General features: G+C 27.8%; 1 protein-coding gene across 2 annotated transcripts in view; it reads left to right on the top strand.

Annotated features, from left to right (window-relative positions):
- Positions 1-21,642, top strand: part of LOC107445260 (chloride channel protein 3) — an 83,513-nt gene that overhangs the window by 54,029 nt on the left and 7,842 nt on the right. For both annotated transcript variants that reach the window (XM_021144638.3, XM_021144637.3), the window contains 5 exons: positions 2,939-3,024; positions 6,312-6,433; positions 10,149-10,263; positions 11,551-11,646; positions 12,733-12,791. In XM_021144638.3, the coding sequence (XP_021000297.1) occupies positions 2,939-3,024; positions 6,312-6,433; positions 10,149-10,263; positions 11,551-11,646; positions 12,733-12,791 (478 nt within the window). The remainder of the gene's footprint in view (positions 1-2,938; positions 3,025-6,311; positions 6,434-10,148; positions 10,264-11,550; positions 11,647-12,732; positions 12,792-21,642) is intronic.

Below are 21,642 nucleotides of genomic sequence, written 5' to 3'. Positions count from 1 at the left end.
AGGTTAAAACAATGTTACTGAGAGCAGTGACAAACAGGTAAGAAAGAAGAAGACGCTAGTAGCTAACATAATACATTTATATTCAGACTTGGGATTTTTTTGTATTTTTCAGAATTCAGAAATTTTATAGAAGAAAAGATTTTGTTTTCAATAAAACATCTTTTACAGAATTGAAAACTTCTGTTTTAGGTTTTTTCATTTTGATTAAATCACGCCGGTCTATATAAACAGCTGGAATGGGATGATGTCACAGCTTATGAGTAATTAAACAAACCTACTAATTGACCAATTAATCGCAGATAGTTGCTATATTAACCACTTATATTCAAAGGCTTGAGAACATAATAGAGAAAATTGATTTTTAACAAAAGAAAACATTGTAAAAGTTCAACTCTCTGGAATTTGTGAGAATTGGAAAATTCCTGATAGTTGAATGCCAAAACATCATTTTAATAATAAAAAAAGTTTCTCAGCATTGACTCTTAAAAAATAATAACGATAAAAGGCTGAAACTGGAAAGTGGGGCAAAGCAAAAAGAAAGGAATAGAAAAATCATTTTAATTTTCAACTCGTAATTAATTACCAGTTTTTATTATTAGATCTCAAAATTCTGTTTTCTATGTTACTACAATTACTGGGAGAAAAATATTTCCCATTATTAAAAAGCCATTGCAAGAAGAATTAGAAACATGGAATATAATGCCTTTTAACTAAAAACATCATTAATAAGAAGCAATATTCTTATTATTCTTATAGCAATATTCTTATTCATGGAATATAATTATTTTATTTTTCCATCATCATGTGCAAGTCAGTCTTTTTATTACACTCAATGCTCATAAACTTTTCAACTGTCTTTTTAAAACTTTTTGTAATCTGATCATACAGTTGAATTAATTATAAAAAAAACATGTTTTTTTTCCCTTATATATGTGTAAAAACCATTTTCATCTTTGGGTACATACATTCTCCCTTTTTTTTTTCTTTTTGGATGTGAGGAAAAATGATTTAAAAAAAGGCAAATTAGTTCTTAAATCACATGGCTTAATAACAATTTTAAAAAATGTAGAATCAAATGCAACAGAATCAGAGAAAGAAATTGAAAATGAAAGAATTCTAAGATTAATAAAGCTAAAGGCATTCTTTCCAGGAGCTACCAGTTATATTTCATTCTAAAAAAATAGTTTGAAATTCATGAAATAAAATTTTGTTTCTTGTTCTTAAAATGGTATTCTTTTAAAAAAATTTTTATAATTTAATATTTTAATTCTTAAATACTATAAATTTATGTAAGGATTTGAACCTCGTAAAATCTTCAAGATACTATTAGTATACATGTTATTAATAAAATTTTTAAATTAGAAACGTTATATTTACAGAAAAAGCCTATTTGGATATAATAAAATTGTATGTATTTTTTTAAATGATTATGTAATATTTTTTTATTCTAATATCATAGGCAATATTCTCCTATTTTGTAAGAGGAAACCGCACTAATTATTTCTTTTTTCATATTTCGTAAGTGATCATCACATAGAGAAAAATAAAAAATCATAAAATCCGTGAAAGAAAAGAAAAGCAAATTTTTTTTATTTTTCCCAAATAAGAATTAAGAAACATCACGAGCATTTCTTTCCTTCTGATGCATGAAAACGACATCTATTGAATATAATTGTGGAGGAAAAAAAATATTTCAAGCATTTCTGCAAAAAAAATTTTTTTTTGCTTCAATATTCTTTTTTTTCTCATTCTTCTCAAATAAGAATCGAAAAATTGTGCACATTTATTTCCAATCCGATGCAGAAAAAAGGCATCTTTTAAATATAATTCTAGAGAAAAAAAATATGAAAATTTTTGCAGAAAAGAAAGCCAAAATTTTTTCTTTCTAAAGGAAAATTCTTTCTGCAATAACTCTGTAACATTCTGCGACAATATCGCCGTGTCACTGCGATTCTGCCACAGGGCATCACATCTGTGTTGCATAAGTTTACGAAGGTATTTTCTGATAGTTTGGATAACAGATAATTTAAATTCTTTTAATCGTTATAAATACATTCAACAAAAATTAATGACAATTGGTATCATATTTAACTAATAAAATGCTTATCTTGTGCTGTGACTTCTCTTGACATATCCATAAGAAAAAAAATTTTTTTTTCATTAATTTTGGCTTTCTTTGTTCAAAACAATAGTAATTACCTAAAATATGATATAATTGCAAATAATAAGAAAATTTTGTCTTACTGTGTTTGTTTATCGATTAAAAATGTCTGATTGTCATAGTATAGAACAGTGTTCCTCAACCTTTTTATCACCGCGGACCTGTCAACGTTTGATAATTTCACCCCGGCCCGCTTGGGGGAGGCGTTGATTGTTTGTATTTTAGATTATTTTGATTCATTAATTTTAATTTAATTGTATTTAAACATGCCTTCAAAATAAAATACAGTTACACCAAAAAATAAATATAAAGTGAATTAACATTTTAACTTACTTGATTGTTAAATCAATCGAGAGAGAAGACAAAGTTCTTCATTAGTTCCTATGTAATTTTCTATGTATCTATGTTCTATGTATTTATGATATTTACAGTTATGATGATTGATTTTTTTTTCGAAACTAATTGAAAGAGAAAATAGCTATGGTGGTTTTCTTTTTACTTTTTAAAATATTAAAAAATTTACATCACTACCTTCGGGGGCCCCTTCTTTTAAATAAATGAAATTTTAATGGAACACAAATAATTTGGTTTATAAACCTAGGAATTTAAATTCAGTTTCAATGAAATGGGCGGCCCGGTACCATTTGTACCATGGACCGGGGGTTGGGGAACACTGATGTAGAAGATTACTAGGTCATAGATTTTAATAAATATTGTAGGTTGGAAAGGTTAAGATAAAACGTTTTCTTCCTATCTGAATGCATAATATTTTCATAGGTTCCTGCTGGTTTGTTTATTCCAAGCATGGCAATGGGGGCCATAATGGGAAGAATGGTTGGGATTGGAATGGAAGAAATCGCAATGTAAGTGTTTGTATTAAATGTTTCCTTTAACAAAAATAAACTATATTTCAGAAATTATGTTCCTCAAAAAGTTAATTTTTATGTCAATTATATGGTTTAACAATATATCAAAAAAGTTTTGTTTAATTTAAATTTTTTAGAAGTTTTCCAATTTTACTTGAGATTTTAAATTAGTATTATGCATTTCTAAAGAATGAAGTGAGTTTTTTTACATTAACATTAATCAGATATTTTTTCAAATTCCTTAATTTTTATGGAGATCTTTTTATTTTTTAATTAGTTAAAAATTTCTTTACCAGTATTTCTTTCATTAATTTTTTTAATTATCCAAAAGGATTTTAGTTATTTATGCTATATTAAATTTAAATTTTGAGAAAATTAAAAACATAAACTCATTCATAAAGGTTGGTAGATGAAAAGTTTTCTTAGTATCTTAATACAGTGTTCTCTACTAATAAAATCATTGGTTTATAAAATCAGCCGCTTTTTAAATCTGCGTTGCTATCTCAAAATATGTTTAAATCATACATTAATAAAATCTCTTTTGCTGTTTTATGAAATCTAGCTTTTGGAGAGAATATGTTTTAAAAAATAGAATGAAGTCATGCTTTTTCTTGCAATATTTAGAATTTACTTTATTTCCCCTTTTAGATAATATGTAGCATGTACATAACTATTTTTAGTTTGCAACCCATAAAGAAGTGGCACAAGGTTAAAGGTGTGGATTACACTTCTTGGTGAAATTAAAGAGTTAAAGCTAAAAAAGAATGAAACAGGAAAAAGCCTAAAGGCATGCAACTAAAAACTGCTATTGAACTGAAAGAATTTATTGAATACCCATCATCATTCAATATCAGTTATCTTCACTTACTAGTTAACAAACACAGTTAATAAAGAATAAAGCAATCGTAGTAGGGTTGAAAAGAATACAGATGTAAATAAAACTAAAGAATAGATTGAATGATTTATATTTTATTTTCCAGTAAGAATTTGCTGAGTAAATTTAATTTAGTTTAAATAAGTGGAAATTGACATTGACAATTAAAATTAAGAGTAGATTGACATTGTTGTGATTTGTTTATTCATGATGTCATCACATCTTAACATGGTCTACTATACACTTGTTACATAAAAAATATCAATGTAAAAAATGTTTATGTTTAAGATTCTGTTCCTCGGCAGTCTAAATGAAATAAACTGAAGTTAAAATTTTTTCTTTATTATGAACTTTGTTTCTGGCTTTCAGAATGGCTATTTTTTGTTTTGGGCATCAAAATGAGCAGTAGTGTTGTTAAACATATCAATTTCTTTGCTGAGTTGGGGTACCTGTTCCTGGATGAGTTGTGGACATGAATGAAAGCCTAAAAAATATTTAAAACATATTAAAATTGGCTATTATTGGTGTTAAGCTGTGTTTTAAGTAAAGATAATTTCTTATAGTGTAGTGAAACTTACTTAAATTTAATAAACTTTTTAAAACTTTGAAATTATTACCAGAGATTAACTGGTTATTTTAATGTTGTATAAATGATGGAAGCTAAAATTGCAAAATTTTTAATTTGAATAACAATAAATTTAAACTTGTAAATTTAAAGTTTATGCATTCCAAAAAATTAAACTACATTAAGTAAATATTTGTATGCTATGATAAGTACTTATATTTAACTTGTGTTTTTATAGTTGATAATATTGATTCTGAGGTTAATGGTTGATAAAATTGATTCTGAGGTTTGTGATTGATAAATTTATTTTGAGGTTTGTCGTTGATAAAATTGATTCTGAGGTTTGTGGTCGATAAGTTTATTTTGAGGTTTGTCGTTGATAAAATTGATTCTGAGGTTTGTGGTTGATAAAATTTATTCTAAGGTAATAATAAAGTTTAAAATGATTCAGTGTTGGTCTTGTGAAGATGCCCAAGATTTAATGACTTTAGAAATCTTAGAAGTTCTTATGTGTTTAATCATTAAAATTATGATTAAAATTGCATTAACATGGAATAATTGAAAATTAGCTACCATTAAAGTGTGAAATGTTACTTAGTGTTCTAGAATAATGTTTAACAATTTGCTTGCTATCAAATTAAGTAAAAGATTTTTAAAAATAAGCATTTTTTAAAACAATTTTCCTAGTAGTTTGTGATACATCACATACGTAAATAAATGATAATTGGATGGAAAAAATATCAGTACCATTTATTTTAGCAGAACAGCAAGTAATATTAAATTTTCCTAATAACAGCTAGACATATTTACTGTAACAACAGCTAATATTGAAAGCAATGCTCACAACTGAGTTTCAAGGTCTTCGTGGCACGACATAACTGAAGAAATTAAAATTCTGTTCTGGCTACTTACTCACACAGCATTGAATTTGATTACCCTTTCAATGCATCACATTTTAACCGCATCAGGCACATTTTTTCCTGGTTAGCAGTCTATAGATTATTTCCTGAACAATGTTCAGAAGTTTCTTGTATGCATGAACTGGCTGTTATACAAGAAGAAGTGGTACAAGTGGCAATGGTACAAGAGAAGCATGAGAATTGGTCCAATTGACAGCAATATTTATACTGAAAGACGATTTATCTAGTACTGATGCCACGAAAATTGTCTAAAAGTGAACTGCTAATGCTTTACATTATTTTTGACAGATGCAAATTAATATATATTGTACGTATCAGATGTTTATGTGATCTAGCGATATGGCACAAAATTTCCTAAAAAAGTAAAAAAGCCTTCCTGTAACAGCTCATCTTGGACCAGGAGATGTGGAGATTAATTGACCAATGGTATGGTAGCAATGGAGTTAACATTGTGCCACCTGCTTTTACTTTCCAGGCAAGCTGGTACCCATTGATTTAAAGCCAGTCCAGGCTTCAAGCTGCCACTGAACCTCAGTTTCACACCCTGACAGCTCAGTGCCTTAACTACTTAGCTACTGTGAATCATAGAGAACAGTATACTAAGATAATCAAAAATTAAAATACATGTCGTTATTTGACAAATTGCCATGGATTGATGTATTTTTTATGTTGTTAATCAAATAAATGCTAGGCATTCCTCCCACTAAGACTCATCTCTTCCCTATAAAAGTTTAAATGCTCTTTGCACAAATTTGAAAATTGAATCTATGAACAAGAAACAAACATAATATAAAACACTTTTCTAATAATAAATTATGATTTCAATAAGAACTTTGCCAATTTGGTCTTCAGTTATGTTTTAAAGAATTTACTGATTGCATTTAATATATATTCAATCATTTTATATAAAGTTAACTTATTATAGGTCATACAGTCACCTTAGGATATTTCAGAAAGCATGTCCAGAGGGGCAAAGTTGCATGACACCTGGACTGTATGCTATGGTTGGTGCTGCAGCATGTTTAGCAGGAGTGACTCGCATGACTGGTATGATAAAATCTTTAAATTAGAATTGTCCAACCTATAAGCATGTAGGCTAGAAAGTGTTTGACTATGTCTCTGTAAGCAATTTTAAAATTTAATAATTCTTTAACTGTTTTATCTTTGAGGGATGACAGTTGTCTTTGACAATTAGCATACTACAGAGAAACTGTAATTCAAAGTTTTTTAGAAATCAAAAATAGATTTTACTATTAAGTTTTGACTATAATGTTCTATTTCATTATAAGAACAAGCTAAATGTTGCAAAAAATTATTTTTGAGTGAAATTAACTTTTAAACATAGTCTTGTTCCAAAGTTAGAATTTTAGGATCTAGTGTAGAAATATTTTACCTAAGGTTGGTTGTGAAAAGTAACCTCTAAGAGTTAACTACCCATAAATCTGCTTACTTATCAAAATTATCACTTTACTACAGTGAAAAGAAAATTACAGATTATCATCGGAACTGCATTTTTCTACATAAAGTAATTGAGTGATCAATGATTCAAATTATTAATCCTTTTTTCTGCTTAGGATGGGTCAAAAATTAGGCATTATTGATTTTTTGTGGCACTGTGAAATAATTCTAAATTTCTATTTTTTTAAAGTATCAATTTTTTTACGTCATCCATCTAAGTAATTTTTTCTTACTCATTTTGCGAAAACTTGAGGATTTTTTGCTATATGTGACATTTCAGGCTCCTCCCTTGTACAGTAGACTCATTAAAATTCACCATGATTTCATAACATAGAGTTTGCAATACATTGAGGAGTTTTATGCTTAGGAAGTAAATAGTTGTTAAAATTTTAAAAATAGTTTTTGAACCCTTTCAAAAATAATAAATTAATAAAGAAAATCCTGTGTTAATTAATTAATGTTTACAAAAATGATTTTCGATATGTATTTTTTGAAATAATTAATAAATAATGTCTTAGTTTAAATTTATGTAAAAATTATATGTTTTGTTTGTGTAACTGATTTCAAAGCATTTAATGTTAGGATATGAAACTCATTTCAACATAAAATGTTTTTGAAAATTTTGTTTTGCATGAAAACTGGTGAAACATGAAGTAAGTGTTTATGACGCATTTGATTGAAAACTATTGCGTTTGTAGTTGTTGTTTGGTAATAAAACATCATGCACACGCTATGTTTTATTACCAAAGCATTTAATGTTATTTTCAATGTGTATTTTATTATTCAAAGCATTTAATGTGAAGACATAAAACTCATTTCAACATAACAAAATGTTTTTGAAATTTTTGTTTTGAATGAAAACTGGTGAAACATGAAATAAATGTTTATAACACATTTGATTGAAAACTATTGCATTCGTAGTTGTTGTTTGGTAATAAAACATCATGCACGCTAAAAGTTGAAATTTTTTTAAAAATAAAATGGAACAAAAAAAATGCTTAGGTTCACACACAGAAATAACCATATTTTTAAACATTGTAACAATTAGCAACTGTTTGAGCAGATTTCTCGTTCAACAGAGGAAGTGAGTTAAATACAAGCATGCAAAAGGACTGCGCCTTTTAGCATGGCTGAATTTGAATAATTTTTTATGTGTCAAACTTATTACAAATTCAGCTACTAAACAGTTGAAATTTTAAAAAAAAATGAGAAACATTTCTTGTTACTTTTCATCTACATTGAAACTATCTTTCTTTTCCTGTATTGCATTTTGATTGATTCTAAAACAAACCTTCTTAATTTTATTTTTAAAAAAATTTCAACTTCTTAATATTTTAATGAATTAAGATTTTCTTTTTTTAAATCGTTTGAAGTCCGGAATAAATAAATACACTCAACTAATGTCAAGTTGATTTTATTTTGGAACATAAAAACGGTTGACTAATCATCAATCACTTCCTGGTGAACAAGTAACATAAAACTTAAACAGTGAATGCTTAAATAAAAAAAAACGACATGCACAGTACGCAAATTGAAAAGTCTGAATAACTTTTCTTGTTATAGTTGGATTTAAATACCATCTTAATGACTCATAGATCTAAAAATATGCTAAATGATTTGTGCAGAGGACATTTTAAATTATGAAATAATCCATTAAAATATTCTTTCTCTGAATAAATATACATTTTATTGACCTGAGTAAATATAGGGGCTAGCCCTAGACAGCAAAAAATGGTCATATTAGTTAATTTGAGAAAGCTGTCAAAGATTTGAGCCCCTTAATGTTAATTTCCTTTTTTGCAAATTTCACCATATCATTGAAACTAATTAAGAAAATCTAAACATTTTTCAAACCATTTAAAAACTAGTTTCTACTAAGATAATTTCATTCGAAATAATATTTTTGTTATTTGTTTATTTAAGAATGATTGAAAATTTTGTTAAGTTGTAAAGTTTTTACTGGATTTTAAACCATGTAATTTTAAATGATTAAATGCAAAGATTGACTGAACAGTATCTGAGTAATAGAATTGTTTTTAAAAATTAATTTTAAGTTTTTATTTCTCAGGAACTTTTCAACCGATTCTTTTTAAACTTAGTCTTTTGAAATTACATAGTTTCAAATTATGTAAAACTTTGCATACTTAACAATTGTCTTGTCTAATATTAAATTAAATAATTATAGCTAATAAAAATTCCTTTTTTTCATGGCATCATTTTTGAATAAAGTAGTTTTATAATTGTTTCCCAAAATTTTTTGAATCCCAAGTTAATAGGAAAATATGCCAAAAGTGAAGAGCTTTGCACTTTTGACCATTCTCCTAATAAATCTCGTATTTTGAGGGTCCGAAATTTGAATCTTTCAAAAAAACTATATTTATTCAAAGGAAGTACATTTTCATATCTTAATTTGTAACTTAAAATATTGTCTGTACGAATTAATATATTTCATCTTAATTCATAGAACCAGTACGATTACATGTTGGTACACAAGAATCTAATCATCAGATCAAAGGTTATTGAGTTGTTTGGTTTTCATTTTTCATACTGTATACTAAGGTGGAGCAAGAAATTCCAAGTATCTTAAATCTTCCATTAGTTGTGCCAAAATGTTGTCAACTACCATCATTAAGAAGCATACAAAATCTTAAAGCTTTTAATTGATATCTTCTAATAATGAAATTATTGAAAACAATGTGCTCGAAGCTGGAGTGATGAGATATGAGTGATATCTTCTCCCACCTTCATTGGCCAAAAGCCGTAAAAAACAAATTACGAAAGCTTAAAACGCAAAAATTTTAACAAGAAAAAACAAATTTTACAGCTTGGCTTATCCTTAAAAGTTATCATTTCAGAATTACAATATTTGTGCAAAAACCAAAAATTTCAGTTAGTATTGCTAACTTCTGGGTAGTCAAGTTTTCTAAAGGAAAAAGCTTGGATTCTTTCTAAATTAAGAGTTTTTGCTGTTTCCTAACAATTTTATCTTAAATATTAATAAATATATATTTATTTTATAATTGATTCTGATGATAAAATGAATATGTTTTTAACGATAGAGATAACAATCATATTTGTATAGAAATTTTAGTTTTTAGGCTTTGTCCAACATGGTTTATTTAGTATATTGTAAATTGTTACTATTTTACTGTATTTTTCTGACAAAGAATGAACTTCTTAAAAATTTGAAAGAATGCTTTCAGTATTAAAGTTAATTCATTAATTAAATATTTTGACCTGAATTTCTATGTTATAAAGTTACTTAGAGATGCTAAATATTTTGAACTTTTTTACACCTATATAGTTTCCCTTGTTGTCATTATGTTTGAGCTAACAGGATCTGTTAATTACATTGTGCCATTAATGGCAGCTGTTATGGCAAGTAAATGGGTTGGAGATGCTCTAGGAAAAGAAGGGATGTATCCTTTATGTTTCTAAAAATTAGCGTATTAGTTTTTACTACTGTTTTTTGTTATATATCACCTGAAAAATTGTTATTTTAAAATGTAAAACACATCAAATAGTTTAATTTTTAACTCTTGTTTAATTGCTAAGCCGTACTTAGTTGCTCAGAAAATCTAAGAAGATACCATTTTCTGGAATGTTTTTGTTAATAACTTATGCATAAACAATATTCCAAGGTTAAAATAATTATAGAATAGGTACAATAGATTATCCTTCACATTTGTGTCATCTCTTGACTAATTTTTTATTTATTAGTAAAGCTGAACTTGATCACTGAAGAAATCTAAATTGCAGATGACTTCTTTAAAAGATAGGTTGAAAATCTTATTTCATAGATGTTTTCATGTTAAATGTAAAAAAACGGGAAAGGATTAGTTGCCATGTTTGCATTGACTGGAAACTTTTTTGATTGCAAAAATTTTTTAGAAGTTTTCCAATTTTACTTGAGATTTTAAATTAGTATTATGCATTTCTAAGGAATGAAGTGAGTTTTTTTACATTAACATTAATCAGATATTTTTTCAAATTCCTTAATTTTTATGGAGATCTTTTTATTTTTTAATTAGTTAAAAATTTCTTTACCAGTATATTTTTCATTAATTTTTTAATTATCCAAAAGGATTTTAGTTATTTATGCTATATTAAATTTTGAGAAAATTAAAAACATAAACTCATTCATAAAGGTTGGTAGATGAAAATGATTTTCATAAAAATATATTTATTTACCTCTATATAATAAATGATTTATAAGTCAAAGTTTGAGATTGCAGAGTAACCATCCCTCAATACCTCCAAGCAAAAACAGTCTAATTTTCTTCACACCTGATCTTCTCAAGATTATTTTTCCTTAATACACAGTCTGTTTCGTCATTACTTGCTTCTTTAAATTTTTATTTTAACCTGCAATCAACAAAGCCTTGGAGTTTTCTGACATTATATTTAAAAAAAGAAGTCAGTCACAGATAGTAAATAGATAGCAGTCAATCTAAATTTGTAGTTATTAGCATCATATAGTTTTTTTTGTTTTTTCCTTTATTTACAATTAAAATCTCTAAGATGCCCTATATGAGGAATAATCCATGTATTGCCCAATACTTTGCATAAAGTTTTATTTTTACTAAATATATTTTCTTTATTGGTGGCTATGAAAATTTAAAGAGAATTTAAAAATTCTGATGTGTTTTCTTGAAAGGTATAAGACATTGAATTGCTATTATTTTTATCTTTAACTCTAAAATTAGTTATGATGCGCATATTCATTTAAATGGTTATCCTTTCTTGGATAGTAAAGAGGAATTCACCCACACAACTTTAGCAGCTGATGTGATGAGACCTAAGTAAGACTTTTTTTAACAGACCTCTAATTAATTATGGATCTTCATTGAGTTGAAGCTACGAATGTGCTTTGTTATTAAAAGTTGATGAAAATTAATTCAAATTATTGATTTATTATTTTTTGAAATATTTATTTTAGAAACTTTTAACCATTTTGTTCAAATATCCATTCTGAATATGTTGAACAGAGAATACTTAGGTTGTCAAAAAAAAAAAGTAAAACCTGCTTTTTTAAATTTATTTTTACTGATTAGCCTGACTACTCTTTTGTTTATTTGATAAGATGCCTATTTCTTAAGTTTCAGCTCCCTAAACATGTGAATTATTTTATCACATCTCATACTGATTTTATTATAAAATTTAGCTCCTACCTGCAATATAATGATGTATAGTAAAATATTGTGATATTTTAGACACATTTAATAGTTCAGTTTTGAAATAAATTTAATCTATTGTTTATTATTAAGCAGTTTTAGTTATAGCACATTTTCATTTTCTTTGGTTTAATTTATTTAGATGACTTACCTCGTTTCTAATTTTATATTATTATTATTATTTTTTGTATCTTTCATAAACAGCGTTGGAATTGTTTTTATTTTAGATGTATGTGTTAAAAGAGATTTTGTTTTTTATACATAATAAATTTTGTTTAAATTTCTTTTTTTGATATTCAATTAATCTTCTTAATAAAAAAGTTCATTGAATTTTTATAATATTTTCATGTTTACACTTTGGCCTCTATTTCCAAAAATAAAATTTTAGAAAGGTTGGTTTTGCTTTTATAATTTATTTATATTTGGGTATAGTATTACCTTGTTTGAAGCTAATTCTCATCACTGCTGAGTGAAGTTTTCATGCACATATTTTTAAATTATGTGTCACAAAATCCAAATAAACTATTTTACTTTTCTGGGATTTCAGTTCTGGCTTCATAAATTTTGGTAATTCTTTCTGATAGTCAAAATCATCCCTAAAAAGATTCATATTTGATTTATTTATATAATTTGATGTTCCACTAGTATCAATTTTTAAAAAAATATGTTTTTGATACATTTACTCAACTTTAATCATAATTTTTATTTTTTTAGGAGGAATGAGGGTCCTCTCTGCGTAATCACTCAAGATAGTATGACAGTGGAAAATATTGGTAAGCAATATGAATATATTACTATCAAGAGTTAACTTTTGTCAAAAAAGTTGTGCCAGAATTTAATTTTTTACAGGTGCAAATCCATTTGAGAAAATTGAGTAACCTGTTAAAGAACGCTATGTAAACTGCTTAAAATAAATTAAGTGTTTTTCGTTTTAAGGTTTAATATATAGCTATTCATCTGTAGATTAATTTTTTAAATTATCTATTTTGTTTCTAAAGCTATGTTAAGTTTCAAAATGGGAGTCTTGACAACTAATGAAGTTAACAATGCTACCTTTTACATATTGTTGTAATATGATTGTTTACCACCAATAATATCTGAGTAAATCAAATTAAAAACTTCTAAAATATTTATAGTTTTCTATATAAACTTAAGGAAACATCCGAGTGAATTTATATTTTTAAACATTCTTAAGGAGTTTTATCTGCTAATGTAGGGTGAATCTCTGCTAAAATTAGTGTTTTTTTCCTGATTGAACTGAATGTACCGTAATTTATGGAAGAAAGGCCGCGGCGATTACGTGTTTAAAAGTTTTAAAATTTTAATTGCGGCGTTTACGATATTTTAAAAATAAATTTTTCATTTTTTAAAAGAAAAACAATTTTTTTTAATCAAAATAGTTGCGAATTATGGCAAAAGATGGCGCCACTATTGATAACTAACCACCCCTTAAAGAAAGTGGGTTGATCTCGATCTAGTTCCCACCAAACCGCGTGGTTGATAGCTCTTTCACATTTTTTCTCACTTTGTTACAACGTGCTTTGTGGAGAAATTAAATTGCGGAAAGTTTTCTTTTTAGTATTTGCTAATATTTATACATCGTTGTTATGGACGCGACTTATAAACTGATATCTTCTTATTTAAATAAAAAGAGGTATATTTCCAAAAAATAAATAAATTAAATTAAAAAAAATATTTATAAAATATAAATATGTAGTACAGTATGGAACCCGAAATTCGGCACTTAATCCGACCAAAATTTTTTCTTTCTTTTTTCTTTTAAAGAAATTTTAATGATAAGAGGAAGAAAAAAAAAAAAGTAATATTTCGTTTTATTTGGAATTTTTTTCTCTTGAAGGAAGTAACTATATTTTATCTTTTAAAAATAAAAACATGAAGAGAAAAAATAATAAATCTGTATCAAACAAAACATAATTGAAAAGTAAAAACATCTGCATTTCCAATGAACAAAATAAAGAAATGCTAGTTGGGAGAAACTGATGAATCAATCTTGACAAGTGCTTTACTGGTTTTGTCCCCCTCCCCCATTTCCCTCTTCTGTTTGACCATAAATTAGCCACACCCTTTTGACATTGAAACTTCTTTCTCACTTGGTGTACAAAATGAATTCTATCCCTTTTGCTGCTTTTTTTTTTTAAAAAAAATTCGATTTATTTATCCTTTTATTGCTTATTAACTGTTAATTTTTTTTGCTACACTTGTTAACTTGGTTTTTTTTTATCGTTATTAGTTGTTTGCTTCTTTTTTGTAGTTATTCATTGTTAGGTTCTTGCCATTAATTGTTACTTTTTTTGTAGTTCCTTGTTAGCTTTTTTTTTTCTTCCGAGGTGAGCATCTTTTGTTAAAATAAAATGTTATGTAAAAGAAAAAACGAGAACAATGATCTCGCTCTGAAGAAGAAACGATTATTTCTTTTTCGGATTATTTCATCTTGAATTATTTATCCTTCGGATTATTTCTTCTTGATTATATCTTATAGATTATTATTTTAATCAATGAAATTTCTAAAGATGGGACAGTTTTAAATTCACCCCATCAAAATATACAATTGAAGCTTAGCTAAATTTATTGGTTCTTCTGAAATTAACAGCGTAATTGAATTATCGTAATATACGGGCGCCATATTGGAATTTCCAGAAGAGATCCAAAATTCTGCAAATTCCGAAATTTCGTCGGTCCCGTGAGTGTCGAATTTTGGGTCCTATACTGTGATGTAAAAAAAAATCATTTATATTAAAGTAATATAAATATAGTTATTTAAATTTTTTACCTAACGATGGCACCAACAGCCGATTGTAACATGTTGTTCTGAGCAGTTTGTCCAAAATATACAATAGCAGATTTCATTATTGATTTTATTATAATTATAAATTTATAAATTTTAATTTATATTTTAATTTAAAACATTAGTAGCATTTATAAGGAATTAATGTTATATATTCACTTTTGCCGCTAAATCGTTATTATGGGTGCGGCGTTTACCATGATTTTTTTTTTTAAGTCTCATTATCACAAGTGCGGCGTTTACGATAGGTGCGGCGTTTCTTCCATAAATTACGGTAGTTCTTTGGTTTTTAGACTTCTGTTATTTGTTTGTGCCGAAATAGAATTGTATAGTCTGACCATTATTTTATCAATCCCCAGATCTAAGTCCTCTCCATTGCTGGAAAAAATAAAAGAATAATTTCCCTTTGTTTAACATGATTTTTTTCTTTCTTAAAATATTGAATGTTTCACACTGTTTTAAATTAGCTCCACTCTTCTACGTGCGTGCACATGTTACTTCATCTAAATCCTTTTTCCACAATCTTCATCAATTCAGGGATGTGATTCTTTTGCAGATTTCTGCTTTTTTTCCAGATTTTTCCATTCCCCCCCCTAATTTCCACAAAAAAAATTTTTTTGAACAAGTCTAAATTAAATATTTTATGAGGAATTTAATTTTCTGCGGAGCAAAAGTATTGAAGTTCTCATTCCTCCCTCTGAAGTTTCTCTAAAAATCATTTGCTTGGTATAAAACTGGTTGATCTTTAAACAGGTATGAGACTTTTTAGCGAATTTCCGCTTTTTTTGCTTTTGTCTCTGAAATTTTCGCCTTTTTATCAAAAACTCCGATTCTCTAGAAGTTTCGTTTTTTTTTTTTTTTTTTTAATAAACATCCCGTTTTTTTTAAAAAAATTTTTTTAAATTCAGTCGTTAAAATAAAATAATTATATTTATTTGCGATTTTCAAAGATGAACAGAAAATTCAACGTCCTAGCTGCTAACCCTACCGCATTTTTACTTATTTTAGCTATTTTCTCCAATTTTATGCACAGAAAATAGGATTTTCCGTATTTCTCTCCGTCAGCCAGATAGCTCGTATTTTCGTAATTCAGACGTGGCTGCTTCCTGTTTTCTGGCATGAAAGCAAAGGGGGAAAAAAACGGAGATGGATTTGGGGTGAAAATATTTATTTGCTCATTCAATTAATCTTGTAAATTTTTATTTATTATGTCTAAACAAAAACAATACAAACTAGCCTTTTAGAAGTCCCAAGTCCAGACTCTGCAAATATCTCGATTCTTATTCACGCCATTTTAATATCAATAATTGATTTTCATCTTTGCCTGATTTAAAAGTTTCGCATTGCGATTCTTATTTACGCTATTGGGCAATTCCACGAAAGTGTCAACTTTTAAGTGAAATTTTTTTTTTATGAATTGCATATTTTAATTTTAAAAATATGTTCAAAAATAGCCAAAGTCTACATATTACTGTTTAATTTTTGATAATTTTAAGTTTTTTGAATCTGGCAGCATTCTAAAGTAATCACATGGCTGACAAGTGAATTCTTCACATTTGTGCTCAAATTGTTTTCTTGAAAAATACTTATAAAATAAAAGAAATGTATCTTTCTTTTGCAATATTTTGATAAAAATATGCATATAGTACAAAATTTAAACATTTAAAACATAGCCTTTAAGTCATTTTAAGTTTAATATATTAAATAAAAGTAACTTTTTTTTGTGTCATTCCGTCACATGTTTTAGTATATTTTTTTAAATAGCAACTGCGTTTTTGAATGAAAATGTGTATATTTTGGAATATAAAGCAGATGTGGCATAAGAATCAATGAGAAATTGTAAAATTCTATGCATTTGATTATTAACTTCCAATAATTAGCGTGACGGAATGACACATCTTCGGCGATGGAATGACAAAACGAGTCCTTGAGAAGCTTAGTCAAAAACTAGGGAATTATTTTTTTTTCAATTAACCTAATGGCTAAAACAGCTGTTGAAAGACAGATAAAATGTTGAAAAAGACCAAGATCCCCATGATATGATGAAGAAAAAAAACAGAGAAAGAAAGGCAGAGAAGAAAGCTTCCGCGACAAAAGTTGGACTTAAAAAACTCAGAAGTGCAAACGCTGTTGTGCAGAGATTGTGTAAACAAAGAAAAAATCAAATTCTACCAATCTCTTCACATACAAATAATTTAAATTCCCTATACAAATTCCTGCAGAGTCTTGGTAAAGCCATAAAAAAAATTTTACACTCACCATAAAAAAAATTGTACACTCACTTCCAAAATCACCAATAGAGGTAAAAAAATTAATTCAGTCTTTATGTGAGAAGTATTTAACATCGAACTCAAAAGAAACTAAGTGAGAAAAGTAATGTTGATGAGCTGTTTAATTTGGTTAAAAAAATTTTACTGTCAAGATGATGTTAGTTACAAGCCCCCAAGTATGAAGGATTCAGTCATAATACAAACTCTGACAGAGTAACGAAGAGTGCAGATGCAATATATACTTATGGCCTTAAAAGAGGCTTTTCATAAAGAAGCATATATTGATGTAAAGTGTGTCTTATCTCATTTTTGTTCTTATTCTCATTTTTGTTAAGTGTATTTCATTAATACCTCACAGCACATGCACCTATAAATACCATGTAATTGTGATGTTGTTCTAAAAGGCCAAACAAGATGTTGGCTGCTGTAAAACGGCACATAATATGTAAAAGAATTTTATGATTTCATAAAGTCGAAGCAACAAATCGTTGAAGTTTTGTTTTTGTCCAGCTATTCTATTTAAGAGAGGGCAAAAGAGAATGACTTCAGCTAGACACTTGCTACATTAGCATTGCCAGGAACAAGAGACCTGCACTAGATGCTCATGTAGTTGAGAAGCGAATCATCAAAATTGGAATGCTTTCTAATTTTAACCAAAACCAAGTGTATGATTTGAAAAGCCACTGTTTTGAAGAGGAAATGGAAAATATGATTGAGGAGTATGCGGTCGGCTCTTTAATCATTGTCCCATACTGCGAAAAAAAAGAAGGCACATTTATATGCAGCGCAAATTACTTTGATAAACAAAGACGATTTAGATGTTAAAGTATTTAAAGAACATGGGACAAAAATTGATTTATGCATAAATTTCCTGAGAACGAAGATAAGATGTGACATTGGCAAGTTAGATATAAAACCTCTTCTGAGACAACCTAATTTTCAAATTGTTGAAATTTTAACTGATTCTTACGTAAATATTAATTCTGTTTATCTGTTACATTCTGTTTATCATTTACATATTAATAAAACATTTTTTAAATGAAGACTTTCTTCCACTAAACTTTTTGTCATTCCGTCACGGTCATTCCGTCACAGCAAATAGATGTTAATAACTGCTAGCCAACCTGAGGTTAATTTTCCAAATTCACAATTTACATTGCTTACACATTATACTAAAAGTAAAAAATAGTTCAGGAAAATAATAGTTGCAAAATTCACAGAAACTACCAGTTCTAAGCGGCATGCCGAAAGCTTGGTTGCCAAAATGTCATTCCGTCACACAAGTAAAAAGTTCATAAAATTAAAAATAAAAAAAATACAAAATTCTTTTTTTTTAGTTTATGAATCACATTATACCAATAATAATGATATGCATGAGAAAAAATCATGTTTATTTGAAATTAGATGCATAGAAACTTCAATTAATTGTCATCATGCAAGTCAAAATGTCATTCCGTCACATATGGAATTGCCCTATTTAAATATCGCACGTTATGATTCTTATTTACGCTATTTAAATATCGTACGTTATGATTCTTATTTACGAGATTTAAAAATCTAATATCGCGTTTCGTATTTATGCATTTACAAAATCGCGATTTTATTATCAAACATCGATTTTTATATTTACCTTATGTAAAAGTGGAACGTTGCGGTTCTTATTCAGGCGATTTAAATATCGTACATCGCGATTCTTATCTACAAGGTTTAAAAATCCAATAACGGGATTTGTATTTACGCTCTTTTAAAACTCTATGTAGCGATTCGTATTCACACGAGCTTAAATCCAATGTAGTGGTTCGTTTTTGAGGTTGCAATATCAAATACTTATCTTCGTATTTATATGTGCTTTAAAAATTAGACATTGGGATTCGTATTCGCATGATTTCGAAATTATGCATCGTGGTTCGTATTTACGTAATCTAAAAATTACCTGTCATGATTTGTATTTTCACATTTTAAATTCGATATAGAGTTTCATATTCACGTGATTTAAAAGCCTCATATCAGGATTCATTTTCATATTTAAAATCGTGCATTTGATTCATATTCATATATTCATACAATTTTAAAATTAATTATCGAGATTTATATTCACATGGTTTACAAGTTTAAAAATCGCACTTTTTCTGTCAAATTTTTGGATATATATATATAATACAGTGTAAAGTCGCGCATCCGGAATCGATGGGACTTCCAGAAGTCCGTATAATAGATTTTTCCGTATAATAGACCCCCTGGGTAAACAAAGCTTAAAATGATCTAATAAACGATCTGAATCTGAGCAAAAAATAAATAAACATTATTTTTAAGGGGTTCCTGGTATTAGAATATCTAATCAATCAAATATAAAATATGTATTAGAAAAAAATATTGCTGAAAATTTTGAAAACTAAAAAAATTTGACAGTTATGAAAATATTAATCCGCCATTTTGAACTAGAACAATTCAAACAGGAAGGGGAAATTCACGTCATTCTGGAACAAAGCTTAAAATGATCTAAATCTAAGAAGCAAAAAATAAATAAACATTATTTTTTATGGGAATAATGTCTTAGTATTAGATTATCCAATGAATCAAATATGAAATATTAGAAAAAAAATTATTGCTTAAAATATAGAAAACGAAGGAAAATTGACAGTTATGAAAATAATAATCCGTCATTTTTAACTAGAATGATTCAAGCAAGAAAGGGAAATTCCCGTTATTCATTAAGGTTGAGGAGAAAAATTCATTTCCTCCTTATTTGTGAAAGAAAATAAGTGTAAAGAGTAGATCATTCAAGTTGAGGGCAGGGAAGTGACAAATTATTGTTTTCTCTCCAATCATTGACTATCAATCAAGCATAAAGGCGGGGCACGCTGATGGGGTTCTCTTTATTTTTTCTTGTATGACTGAAAGAATCTACTAAAGAAAGAATGTTACCCCCTTTTTTTCCCCCGCCTCCTAAATATTATATGGTCAGGGGAAGAACTAATGTTTCTCAAGGACGTGCATCCTTTTAGACCTATTCAAATTTTCCATTTTGATTCACCCTCCACGTTAACGCTTGCTGCGTTTACCCTTTTCTTGGTTCCAGGAAGTGCCTCTTTCACTAGCCAGCTGCATAGGAAAGGAGGGGGGACTCAATTACGGTCTTTTGAAAACAAATCTCCCTCTTTCCCTGCATTCCGAAGTAGGAGCGTCACTAACGGTAACTCAATGGTCTTGGTAGATCTTCTGTTCTCCTTTGTGATTTATAGGTTCAATGCATAACTCAAGGGCTCAGTGCAAGCTAGAAGAGAAAACGTGTCAAAAGACCTTTTTTCTTTTTTAAAGAAAGGGGAAGATGAAGAGCTGCTTGTTTATTTTGATTGTTAAAAAGTGTCCGGGAAATCAATCTTTCCGGAAAAGGGACGTCCGGATAACCGGATATGGGACGTTACACTGTATATACATTCTTGGATTTCCTCTTTTTTACTTTCTGACTACTCTCATCCCTGATCAATTATCTAAGTGGTTTATAAATTGCTGCTCGTGAGCCAAATATGACTCGTAAGCAACCTTGGTCACTAATTGGTTTCAATTATTAGGTGCAAGCAGCATTATCCATTTATCAGGTTCTTTAATGCTTGTTCTTTTTTGACGTTTTCCGCTTGGGTGTAGTCACTTTTCTCATTCTTAAATTTTTTTAATATGTTAGCAATTATACATCAATGACTTTTCAAATAAAGTACTTTTATTTTACGGAGTAAAATATCTGAAAGCGTCATTTAGTAAAAAAGTGATGACTTGTGTAATGTGGGAATCAATTTAGTATAATAAATTGTTTTCTTATTTTTTTATTACTTAGAAGTGATACTTAATTTAAATTTTAAAATAGTCATCTTTTTAGTATTGTTACAGATCAAAATTTTAAATTTTATTTAACTTTAATTTTCTTGTTCTTTAATATGCTAAAAAGTTATCAGGAAAAAAAATTAAATGAGCGCAAATTAATTCTTAATTATTGTTTCGTTGTAATTCTATACATAATAGCATAAAAATATTGCATTAGGTGAAAATTTTATCAGCTCAGTATTTTTTTGTTATTAAATTTATTTAACTCAAGCTATTACTTGTTTGTGAATTTTTTTAATTTTTTTGTGGTTTTTAGTATTTTTAGAAGTATACAAATTACACTTTTCCTTTTGTTAATTACAGTGAAAACTATTTTCAATGTCTCTAAATTTATTAATTAATAAATAAGGGCACATGTTATAGTTAAAGGATTTACCAAAAGCCAGTAATGAGTAGTAAATGTTTTTTTAATGTTCTGTACAATGAAATTTGGCTCTCAAAAAATCAATAATTGTCCTGCTGAGTGTTAGCTCTTTTGATTAGGGAATTTGCTGAACTATATTATCTTATTAAAATCAAATGACAGGTAAGTAATACAGCACTTAACATCTGTGAATATCATCCAAATCTAATATTTCAATGTAATTCAATAATTGCCGAACGGTAAAGTAGCGTGAGTAGCATTTTTTATTCTATAACAAATGTTAAGATATTTCTTCACTTGAAATA

Source organism: Parasteatoda tepidariorum, chromosome X1 (genome assembly GCF_043381705.1).
Source record: "Parasteatoda tepidariorum isolate YZ-2023 chromosome X1, CAS_Ptep_4.0, whole genome shotgun sequence".
Lineage (NCBI taxonomy): Eukaryota > Metazoa > Arthropoda > Arachnida > Araneae > Theridiidae > Parasteatoda > Parasteatoda tepidariorum.
Note: the sequence above shows the minus strand (reverse complement) of the source record. Positions and strands in the feature narration are given on the sequence as shown.